This window comes from Crocodylus porosus, unplaced genomic scaffold (assembly GCF_001723895.1).
Source record: "Crocodylus porosus isolate Cpor-Errol unplaced genomic scaffold, CroPor_comp1, whole genome shotgun sequence".
Taxonomy (NCBI): domain Eukaryota; kingdom Metazoa; phylum Chordata; order Crocodylia; family Crocodylidae; genus Crocodylus; species Crocodylus porosus.
The window spans coordinates 181,054,953-181,067,452 of record NW_017728886.1 but is presented as its reverse complement, the minus strand read 5'-3'; the positions used below and the strand labels follow the sequence as shown (position 1 = coordinate 181,067,452).

General features: G+C 44.2%; 1 protein-coding gene across 12 annotated transcripts in view; it reads left to right on the top strand.

Annotated features, from left to right (window-relative positions):
* Positions 1 to 12,500, top strand: part of MTCL1 (microtubule crosslinking factor 1) — a 181,390-nt gene that overhangs the window by 136,687 nt on the left and 32,203 nt on the right. For all 12 annotated transcript variants that reach the window (XM_019546163.1, XM_019546155.1, XM_019546147.1 and 9 more), the window contains one exon: positions 2,435 to 2,626. In XM_019546163.1, coding sequence (XP_019401708.1) covers positions 2,435 to 2,626 — 192 coding nt within the window. The remainder of the gene's footprint in view (positions 1 to 2,434; positions 2,627 to 12,500) is intronic.

Below are 12,500 nucleotides of genomic sequence, written 5' to 3'. Positions count from 1 at the left end.
GGGGTGAGAGACAGTGTCGAAGGCCTTCCTAAAGTCCAGGAAGACTATGTCCACTGCTACCCCTGCAGACTAACTGGCCTATCTTTTCCCAGGTCCTCCTTCCTCCCCTTTTTGAAGATGGGAACCACATTGGCCCTCTTCCAGTCCTCTGGCACCACACCAGAGCACCACTGCAGGCATGTGCCTGAATTTTCTCAGTCCAGAGAGAATGTCTGTCCAGTTTCAAAGCAGTTCACCCTAGTCAGGTTAGACTAACCTGCAAAAATTGAATCAATTCAGGCTCAGGCTTTTTGCATATCTGTCCCTAGCCCCGTTATGTTACAGATCTGAACCAGTTTCTGATTGCTTATCTCTATTTATGTGTAACTTCTGTCCCTACCCCAGGTGGCTACACAGACTAACTAGTCTTTAAATAATCTGACTTGGAAAAATGCATTTTCAGTCTCTTTCCCTAACCAAAATCCCTGGGAAGAGGATAACTATTTTTCCAGTTCATGTAATCCTAAGGCCTATGCTAACTGATTGGTTACAGTGTAGATAATATTTATTTACATCTTGCTCATAACACCTTTTCTTCAACATGTACTATCCTTTTATTATTGCAGAGGGGGTTTTGCATTACCAAATCAAAATTAATATTGTCACGGGGCGGGGTCCTAGGAGCGGCCGTGATCTCTCTTAGCACCCCCTACTGTGCCAAGTTGGTGTTAATGCACCCTTGTTCTTGCCCGCCACGTCTTTGATGTTGTTAGTGTTATGGGAGGCTGCCTTTTCACCCCCTTGGACACGGTATCCCGATGTATCCAAGTCTGTGCTCTGTCTTAAATGACTCCATGCACTAAAGCCTTAGGGGCAATGCATGGCTCCGACCACCCCTGATACCATGCCCCAAGCCTCGCGGTTGCCTAGCCCACTTCTATCTGTGCCCTCATGGGCAACCCTGGCTCTTCACGTAATTGCCCATGCCCTCACGGGCTCCCTGGGGTTATCTCACCCTGGCCCAGGCCCTCACGGGCTCACTGGCCTCTTTCTCAATGGCCTGCACCCTCACAGACACTCCCTGGCCTCTCTTTCCTCACAGTTGCCCACACTCCCCGCGGACTCTCCCTGGCCTCTCTCGCAGCAGTCTTGCCTGCGCCCTCACGAGCGCTCTCTTTTCCCTCAGATGCCCGCATTCTCTGTGGACGCTCTCTGGCCTCTCTCGCAGCCGTGCCCGCACTGGGGCCTGCTCTTGCGATTGGGGCCTTCCCTTGCGATCCTGCCCGCACTGTAGCCCTGTCTCACAATCGGGACTCAAGTGGCCGTAGCCGTGCCTGGCCCCAAATTCCCCTCTTGGGTCTTAAGTGAGCGCCCTCCCTGGGGCTGCTCGCCTGTGCACCCTTCCTGGGGCTTTTCACAGTTGGGGCTCAGGTGACTATAGCGGTGCCTGGCCTCTAAATCCCCTCCTCAGATCTACAACTCCTGTGGGGCTCAGGTGGCCTCAGCCTTACCTGGCCCCCAATGCACTGTGCCCCTTCTCGGGGCTGGGGTCAGTGCACCCCTAAGTGCTGTGCCCTCTCTGGCACCGAGGTCCCCACACTGCCGTGGAGCCCCTATGAGGCCTCCTCTAACCCCTGTTAGCCTCACCCAGTCCTCCGGTGTAATAACAAACAACAAAAGCAATAACACTAGCGAACCAGCTATAACTCAAACTAAGCCTCCTGGCTAAAACGCAGTCTTTAAACCACCTGGTTAATCATCATTCCACTCCCTACCAGGGATTTCTCCACTCAGTATCCTTGAGCTGAAGCTGCTCAGGCCATCGGGCTTTCCTACACTGCTTGCTCCAGCAGAGCTCCTTCACCTTTGGATGTTAGTGGGGAACTGCCTGCTTGGCCTCAGCCTGGGCTGTTTATATAGGCCAGGCCCTGCCCCCTTCTGGTCAGCTGACCAAACTGCAGTTGCCCCGGCAACCGGCACCTGTACCTTTTCTAGGAGCAGGGCACTGAAGTGTCCTGCAACAAATATATAACTTGAATTAAATAAAATCCTTTGATTTTTTTTTCCTTTTGTAGAGGCCAGGGAGAAGGGTGCAGATGTATATTAGTAAGAGACCAAGACTAAAACCAAGTGAATGACTATCTCAGCAGTTATCTCCTATAGTAATTGGAACTGGAAAATAGATGGTATGGCCATTTATAAATGCTACTATGTTATTCTGTTCAGATGAACTAAGTCATTTAACATCAAGTACTGTATTGCTTCAGTTATTTTAATGTTTTCAGTTGTGCCTCCATGTTATGTTATATAATATGGTTCAAGCAAATAATAAATATCAGTCTAAAGGGACAAAAGGAGGCACAACAATCGCTTTTCCTAGATTTTCATTAGGTTTTTGTTACTGTACTACTTGTATAGAAACAGTATCCATGAGTGAAATCTCTTGCCATTTTAGATTGAACACCTTGATGCCCTACCAGAGTTTGGCATTCAGTCTGAACAAAAAGGAGATGACCCAAATCGAGATGAGGAGGAGGAGGAGGACCTTGTGTTTGCACTGACAGATTATTCCCAACATTCCAAGGCAGAGAGCACTGATCATGGACCACAGCTGCAGACAGTAGAACTGTTGCAACATCAAAAGCAGGTACTGTACTAGAAAGGAAAGGCAGTTCTGTACTATGTCCTATGAATTAATGCTGTAAATGTTTATGATTCATTTTGTTCTGTTTCTGTGATATTTCATCAAAAATACCTTGTATCATACACAACTCAGTAATTCTGGCTACATAGCAGTTGTAATGGGTATGATTCATTATATTTATATTTAATCAGGAGCCAGCTGACTACTACTGCCTGTTGGCAGATGCTGTGAGTGAAAAATCCCATTTCCTTTCATGGCTGTTTGCCCAGGCATATATATCAATACCTGATGGCTTGCAGAATTTGCATATCCATCTTGGCTGATTAAGATGGAATTTGACCATCCAGCCATTAGTAAGGAAAGGTCCTTTTTATTTCATTTAAATAATTTAAGAATTTAGCATATGCATTTAATGTCCTTGTTTAAACTGCATTGGTAGAAGAACAATGCAAAAGTGCTTTTATCACATCGGACATTGTTTTCAAAAGCCTAAAAGCAAATCCTAAAAGTCTCCTGGGCCACACCCAACTCAGGTTAGGGCTATCGACATATGGAGGATTTAACCTGCAATAGATGTAAACAGATCAGCCATCTGGCTTAATTTTCAGATTGTATATTTTAAGATGATTTCAAAAGCTAACTGTTTGAATAGAAAAACTTCTTAGTGGTATAAACAACTGTTACTGAACATTGCAAAAGTTTAGTGTAAACAGCAGGTGTTACAACTTGAATATGAAACAAAATGCAATAGGGGAATATCTTTTTAAGTGTCTTTCTATATGACACAGCAGTACCATTAAAAACCCAATTCTCCTAGAAATTATAGGCAATAGGCATATGTCTCATGAGACAGCAGATTCATGCCAAGGCATCAGATTGTTGAACATATGTGAGTGTGGCTGTAGAGCCCAATTCTTGAATGACAGTCCCTTCCACACTTATCACACGTGAAGTTTGTATCTAAACCCTGAACGTGGTGTGGGGTTCTCTCCTCTGGATGTTGGGTTCTTCTTTCCTCAAACATCTCCATTCCATGCTTAATAGATTGTGATCAAGTGCTTCAGTACTCAGCAGTGTTCCCACCTTTGTTTGGCTCAATGTTCATTGCCTTCATATTGGTCTGGAAAACTTTGAAATGGAGATAAAGACACCGCGTGGTCTTCTTCATGTAAAGAGTTCTCCATACAAGAGATCTTTGGTATACAGCCATTGTCCATTCTCTGCATATGACCAAGCAGTCAGAGTTGACACTGACTGAAAAGAGAATGGGTGATCAGAATGTTGGCATGTTCCAGCATAGGAAACTTTGTCCTGCCAGGAAATTCCTGGAATGCTGCAAAAGCAACAAAAGTGGAAATTGTTGAGGCAGTTTTCTTGAGTAGAGTATATGGTTCAGGATTTTTCCTTACGAAAGGGTGCTGATAACACAAGCATGATATACTTTCACCTTGGTCTTAACAGTCAGCTTGTTGTTGCTCCACCCTCGTTTGCTCAACCTGCTCATGATACCTGATGTTTTACCAGTATGGTTATTGAGTTCGACCTCAAATGTCAAGCTGCTGATAACAATGGAACCAGTATGTAAATGTACTTACAACATCTAGTACATTTTCACCTATTGTGGTTGCTGGTGCTGAATCAGTGTTCTGGCCCATAACACTGGTCTTCGTGATGCTGATTGTGAGATCAAACCCTTGGCATGCATGAGCAAAGCAACAGATGTGGCTTTGAAGGTCAATCTGTGTGTGGGCTATCAGTGCAGCATCATCAGCAAACCAGCAGTTCATGAGTCAAAACTTTCCACATTTTAATCTTCACTTTAAAGCATGTAAGGTTAAATACTTTTCCATCTGAGCATGTATGTAGATAAATACCTTCAGTGGTGGTCCCAAAAGCATACGCCTGAAGAAAAGTAGAGAAAATACCTAGTGGGTCTGGGACAAAAACACAGCCCTGCTTGACTACACTTCAGATCTCAAAAGCCTCAGATGTTGATCCATTATAGCTGTTTCCCACATGGAAAGTGTGGATTATGCTGAGGAGTTTTGATAGACAACCAATCTTTTCCAATATTTTGATCAGGCCTTTTCTGCTGACAAAGTCAAAGGCTTCGGTCAGGTCAGTAAAGACTATATAGAGGGGTCTCCTTTGTTGCCTACAGTTTTTTTGGATATGTTGGAGTGAGATGATCATAATCTATGTTGGACCTACTGGCTCTGAAGCTGTAGTGCGACTTATGGTAAACACAGTCAGCAAGGTTCTGAAGTCTTCTGAGCACCACCTGAGCAATGATTTTTCCAATAATGCTTAGTAGTGAAATTCTATGATAGTAGTTACAGTTGCTGTGGTCACCTTTATTCTTGTACAGACTGACTATATTGAAATCTTGCATATCTTGTAGCCTGTCCATACTGTCCAGTAGTGAGTAAGAAGCTGATATGTCCTATGAATTACACCAATGTAAAGTCTGATTTTTCTACCCTGAAAAATGACAAATAGCCATTGACACAAAATAGAGTATGAAGCTGTGGAATCTTGTCTAATTCCCCAGATATTTCTGCCTGGTACACGCTGTGCTGCTTAACCTAGTTCACAGAATATGGTAGAAGCGCTATAGATGACAACAACAATGATGTGCATTCAAACAGGGACAGAGCTACGGTCTTTGACATACCAGTAGTTCTTTGTGAAGACCATGTTAGGATTTCTAAAAGGATTTCTAAAAGGAAAATGCTAAAACAAAAACATTCCGTTACGTGGACTAACTGGAAATGGTAGAATGTTGTGCAAGACCCGTATTCAGTAGGTAACTGCTCCTGAAACCTTACTGTCATACACTTCCCAATCTTAGGCTGCCTTAAGAATGGGTGAATATCTTCCTGCAAAGGGATTTTGCTGGTAAGTAAATAGTGTATCAGGCTGTATTAACTTACTACCAGAATCTTTGTGGGCCTGGGGGGGGAAGTCTGTTTCCAATCTAGTCTTACCCCTTCTCACTTCCTCTGCCCTCACCACATCCGCCAACCCTCAGGGGCTATAGATGGCACCTGGGAGCAGGAAGATGGCGCTTCAAAAACGTAATTTCCATGTCTGTTGAGGGAAGATCATGCTCAGAAAGAGCCATCCATGTGTTGTGATCTGGACCTATGCTATTCCAAATATGTTTTTCCCAGGGCTGTGAGATCTGCTATAGGAAACTGTTTGCCTTCATTCTGCAGTAACACTAGAGTGTTTTTAAAGGGATGCAACTACCAGTACTTCTCATGTTCAGTGCTTAACTTTAAATCGGACATTTTTATGAGAGAGAAGAAATCACAGAAGCGTGGTCTATAGACAGTAGTAGTCTATAGATGACCTGATGAAGAATATTTCACATTCCGTAGCTCGTTGTCACGGAGCAGGGTCCTATGGGTGGCTGTGATCTCCCCTAGTGCCCCCTACTGTGCCAAGTTTGCATTAAAGCTCCCTCATTCTCTCCCGCCACGTCTTGATTTTAAATATATTAAAGGGAGGCTGCCTTTCCGTCCTCTTGGACATGGTGCTCCTGCTACCCCGCATCTCACTTCTATAATGGGGTTCCGGGTACCCCAGCCTTATGGGCTATGCATGGCTCCAACCATCCCTGTATCACACCCCAAACCTCGCAGATGTATCGGATGTAGATGTTACTAGACATTGTTTGGTCTGTCTCACTCTCTGCACCCTCTCTGGTGCTCTGGCTTTCCGCAGCCTTGTCTCACAACCGTGTCCCACAGGTGCTCTTCAGTCACTGCCCTCTTGCTCTGGGGTGTCTCACGCTGCCCCCTTTTCTCTGGGGCTCCTCACGCTGTCCCCTTTGCTCTGGGGCTTCTTGCGTTGGGGATCAGGTGGCTGTAGCCATGCCTGGCCCCAACTCTCCTCCTCAGGGTCTCAAACCCCCCTGCAGGACTCAGGTGGCCTCGGCCTTACCTGGCCTCCAACTTTCCTCTCCCCTTCTCGGGGCTGGGGTCAGTGCATCCCAAAATGCTGTGCCCACTCTGGCACCTTTTTTGCTGCTCTCCCTCTCTGGGGCTGGGGTTCCCACGCTGCTGTGGGTCCCCTATGAGGCCTCCTCCAACCCCTAATAGCCTCACCCAAACAACCAACTGTCAACACAAACTCAATCCCTTTGGCTATAACATAAACCTACATCATCTGGCCATAATCACATTCAAACCTGTCACAGGGTTTCTCCATCTCTCACCCTTAACAACTGCCTGTGCATTCTGGCCTCTTCCTTTTCCTCACTCCGGCAGAGTTCCTACCCCTGTGGCTGCTGGCAGGGAACTGCTGGCCTGGCCTCTGCCCTGGGTTTAAATGGGAGCCAGGCCCTACCTCTTCCAGTCAGCTGACTCCCAGCGGTTGCCCTAGCAACCTGCACCTGTGCCTCTTCACTCATTGCTAGGGCTCTTTCCCTAACAGTTTCCTCTCTTTACAAGGAGCAGGGCACCTAAGGGCTCTGCGACACTCATCTAACTTTCCCAATTATATAGTTGGTCCAATAAAAATTATCATCCTAAGAAATGCTTGCCATGTCTATAGACAAATGCATGCTCTCTGTGTACAAATATGGTGGCTTTTGCCTTCCCTATTTTGGCTTTCAGTAATCAAGAATTCCATTCTTCTGCAATAGTGTAGGAAAGGACACCCAGGCCACATCCAGACGAGCACGGCCATGCGGTATGTGGCACTGCAAACACCTCTGTGGTGCCACATGCTGCATGTTCTGTTGTTCTCTGTGCTGCAAGTGTTGCCCTGTGGGGTCAGGCCAGTGCTCAGTATTTCAATGTCATGCTGTTAGACACAAGAGCATGGTATACAATTGCACATACACACACACACACACACACACACACACACACACAAATCAATTAGATGCACACACACACTCTAGATGCATGTACCCCCACCAGGCACACACATACATACTACCAACTCAGGCACATACACATACACATCCAAAATTACCAGCCTAGGCATATGCACACCTATCACCAATTCAAGTACCTATACACTATACACACCAAAAGTTAGACAAAATCAATTGTCAATACCCGCACACCCGATACACATATGCAGATCACTAATTCGTATATCACACACACAATGACATTTTATATATATATATATTCACCAGATTACACACATACCACCCACCTACACATACACGCAGGTGAGTTCCTAACTTGGATGGTATGGTGTGTGCATGTGTGTGCTTGGGATACTTGGGATACCGAGGGTGCTTGGTGACTATGTGAGGGGAAATCAAGGGTCAGAGATCTCCAGAAGAATGGGAAGCAGGGAGATGGATGGGAGTTAAAATGAGAAAGTGAAAGTGCCAGGAGTAAAAGTTGCTGGGGCCAGGATTAGAACTGGCAGAATGGAGGGGAGCTGGGGTTACTTAAGGAGGTCACTGGTGCAAGGGGAAAAGCCTGGTGGCAAGGAGGAGACAGCCAGGAAAGAGAGAGAGACAGAAACCTGGGAGACTGAGGCAGAAAGCTGGGAGATCAGGAGGCAGATAAGTGGTGGCAAGGAGGAAACAATCAAGAAACAGACAAAAACCCAACTCAGGGTTTCAAAATAACAGGTTTATTAAACAGACAACACACTACACAGCCCCATGAAGTTATTGGTTCACACACACACACACACAAACAAAAGCGCTCATAATGGTAGCAGAAGAAAGAGACTCAGTGGAAGTGTTGGAGTCCAGGTAGGGAAGAGAAACAGAGTCCAAGTCCTTGGTTGAAGAGGGGGTGAGGGGTGATAGCTACCTATCCAGGCTGCAAAGGTTCTTTGTCCAACAGGTGTTGTCCAGAGGGGGTTGCCAGCAGGGCCTTTGGGTGGATAGGTGGTGTGGTATGGTGCTGGTCCACATGGAGAGGGCGTCCCACTGGGTCTGTCTTCACTACCCCTTTTTATGGGGCAGACTCCTATGATCCTAGTGGCAGGGGCATGCCCAGGCAAGAGTCAGCCCCGGTGTACTGAGCATGTGCACTCCTAGGTAAGGACATGCAGTTTCAGGTGTCTGTAATGGTGGGTTGACTGATTTCTGCAGCAGTCTCTGTCTTCCAAATCTTGAGGCAGGGAGGGTCAGTGCAGGGTGATAGTTGTGTCATCAAGTTGATGGTTCGGTTATTCAGAGGGAGCTATTTTTAGACCTACTGCCATTGTCTCTCAGACACCCTCATTCATCCCCCATTCATTCAGGAACCAATTTCCAAAGGAGGGGTAGGTCTGAGTCATAGGTTACAACATACTTACACAACAGGGCATGGGAACAAGATGGGAACCTGACACACAAAATGGATACTTGATATCATTGATGCCAACCCACGTTGCTGGCCTAAATCATACAATGTTAATATAAAACAATAAGATCAATACACAAATAATAGCAATACAATACAATACAATATCAATTCAAACACAACATAACACTATTTACAATATATAAAAAGGGGCTTATTACAATAATAGTATAGAAGAACTTAGGTTACCTAGTAGTACTTGAAATCACTTATAAGGGATAGAGAGGGCAGAGAAAAAGTCAGAAATGGTTGGGGAAGAGGAGGGAATGCATTTTTTAAAAGAAAAAAAAGAAAAACTGGGGGCTTTGCTACATAAGGGAATAGCACAGAGGGGGTTTTTGACCCCTGAATACCCAGGTAAGCCATCTGGGGCCAGCACTGGGCTGGCCCCAGCCTCTCCTATCCCACCTGAGGTAACTGTCTACATGCCAGAGCACATGTGGCATAGGCATTCCCCAGGGACAGCTAGCAGCAGCACAAGGTATGCCACAGCTAGTTCTCCCCAGGGAACCAAACATCCATACATGTCCGGATGTAGCTCAGAGCCTCCACTCAGTATTCGTGTAAAATGGGCCACCAAATATTCAGTCTGGCCTTGGAAAGGATTGATTATTTATTACATATTATTCATTTTGCTTTTGGAGGTCAGCTCACACAGGTTGAAAGTCCTTTTCTTACAACGATCCCATTTGTAAAATGCTCTCAGTTAGGCTGAGGCAGGGTACTGAAGATATGCTCATCAACATTTTGCATAGTGTATTAGATTCATTTAGTCTCAAGAATGAGTAAAAGAAATGTAAATCAGTGTACCATCTCAGTAAGCTATAGTCACATACTAGCTTTCCAAGTACAGCCTTAAACTGCTATCTTACCAACAAGGAATATGTGAATAAAATATGTCCTCTCTGAAATAATTGTTGCTCAGAGATTAATCTCAATTAAAGTGGCAACAATGGTAAGTAGGATTGCATATAATTCATTTTTTATAAGCGTTACGTGATGTTCTAATGCAGCATTTCCAGCTAATATCACTTAAGGAAATGAGCCATAGTAAGAGATCATGTCTAAGTATCCCTGCTGATAGAAGCAGATATTTCTAATGAATACTGCATGAGACTCTAGTGCATTTGTGAAGACAAAATAAGTTTTCTACCTTCCAACAGGAAAAATATGTTGTATCAATACTGCAAGAATAGCAAATGGGCTAAACATTTCTTATTTCAGAAACTAGTCTTCGTTTTACATGCCTCTGCACATTGTATGTGATACTGTACTGCATATATTACCAAAGAGTGTGTTCTTGACAGACATGTGATTCAGGGTGTTAAAATGAATTAGAACTGATAGGCTCCTTGTTCTTAGCAGTGAGAAAGGGTTGTTTCACTCTCTGACCCAAAAAAGAAAAACCTCACTGTAGGTTGATTCTGATTCTGTTGGCAATTAGGGGCACGGAAAGGGCTGTGCTCAGTTCTCATCCTGGTGTCAGTCTGGAGTAATTCCATTGGATTCATTCTGGTCCTTTTGTAAATGGAGGGCTTTGCAGGGCTGTGTTCTTCTCTCAGAGGTATTAGTGTGAATTTGGGCCAAAGTGTCTACATTACTACAAATGAGAGGGGCTCAGCTGTGCAAGCCATCTACCTGGGAACTTCCATCCAGTTCAGTGGGCCCTAATCTATATTTATTACAGAATTTCTGCTATAAAACTGAGAATCCAGGCATACAAAAAGTTCACTAATAGATAACTGATGGGAAAAAAGCAAAAAATAGTTACCCCTCCTTTCCTTTGGAGTACCACTGAAAGGGGTTTCCATAGAAGCTCTAAGAGAGGTCTTTTCCTATCCTTGTCCACTCAAAGCTGGTAGAAGTAACCAAAGATCATGTACGGCATCTCATCAGCATCTCCCTTCAAGAAGTCAACCTTTCTATCATTGTGACATGTGGCATTAAGAAACCAGCAGTTGACTCTAAGAACCCCGAAGGATGTTTGTTTTGTACAATTGCAGCAGAGAACAGGCATCCTTCACTGTGGGATCCTTTACTTCCAATATTGTATATGGCTACATGAGGGTGAGTGTTCGAGTTGGAACAATGAATCCAGCTCATAAGGAGAAGACAGAATTCAGTAGTGAGGACTGTGGATGTTTCCTACCCAGACCATGTTCTTTGCAGTGGCTGCAGTCACAGGTAGACTGTGCAGCGATGGTGTGGGCTTGAATCTGGACCATTCAGTTCAGCCTTTTTCAGGTTAAAAATAAATTTTGGTAATTATAATTATCCATGTATGACTGAAAGAACCATGTCAGTTTGAGAAAAGTAAATCAGAAAAGGGAAATAGATTCATAGTAAATTTTAGTAATCCACAGTTACGTTTAATAATTTATAGACTGTCTGGAATTTTCAATATCTCTTCCTGCTACAGACTAGCTGGAAAGGGGAATTGCTTTGAGAAGAAGTATAAACTCAGACCTTCAATCTAAGAAGTGGTCTTTAGGTTTTGGTGTCCTACTTTTGGGTCCTAAGCCTGAGGTATTTTGTATGTTAATACGCGGTACATCCCAAAATTGACGTACATGCCACTTTCAAGAATCACGATGTTACCCCCTTAGAATGCTGATTACTCCTTAACTGAACATTTTGTGTGAGAAGGGGGTATGTCTTGCTGAAGGAAGGCAAGTGGATAAGGACTCTTGAAAAGAGTCAGTGTACCTCTCACTACCAAACTTCACTTATTTGGATGCCCTTTTTGCTCAGCTTGTTGTTCCTGACATGGTCTAATTCTCCTTGATGTTAGCTTCCTCCTGCAGCCTGAAATCTAGTATGGGCTGTGGAAGGGTCAGGCATGGAAGAACTGCCATGAAACAGGCAATGTGAAAGAGCTGGATAACACCTGGTAGCAGAGAGAAGGCAAGTGAGGCTGGTATCTTGGCAGAGAAAAAGAGTGTGGATGGTATGTTAGCTAGAGAGGGGAAAAATGCTTGCTGGTTGAGGTGAGAACAGGACAGGGTTCAGCTAAAATTCCCAATAAGATTCTTCATTGAAATATTTGTTGCAAGGTTTATGGTATTTTTTTTCATTTGTTTGTTTGTTTTCTCATACCAAAAGGAAAAAAGCATAAAGGAATAATGCTTCAAATCTAAACGTCCTAAATGCTTTGTACTGAGATCTAAGATCCAGCTGCACTTTTGCATGCATCTGTAAATGCAGAATGGAAATGTTCTTAAGATCCTCTCTGTTGTGGCCACTCCTGATCTTGTGCTTTTTGACTTGATGTCATACTGAGCTGCTGGAACTTCCTTGGCTGCTGATAAAAACATTAAATGTAATTCTCTGACAGAATTATGATTCCCACAACAACAACAAAAATCCTTTTAAAAAAGAAACTTACATAATTGTTTTTACTTACCACAGGTACAGTCATTGGAACTACAAGTGCTTGAAGGAAAGGGTTTCATTTTTTTCTATTCCCCTGCAGATTTTCAGTATAGTGCATTCAGAACAGTATTCTGTGCATAGTGAATTTTCACAATTTGTCTTAAAATGGGGGTGGG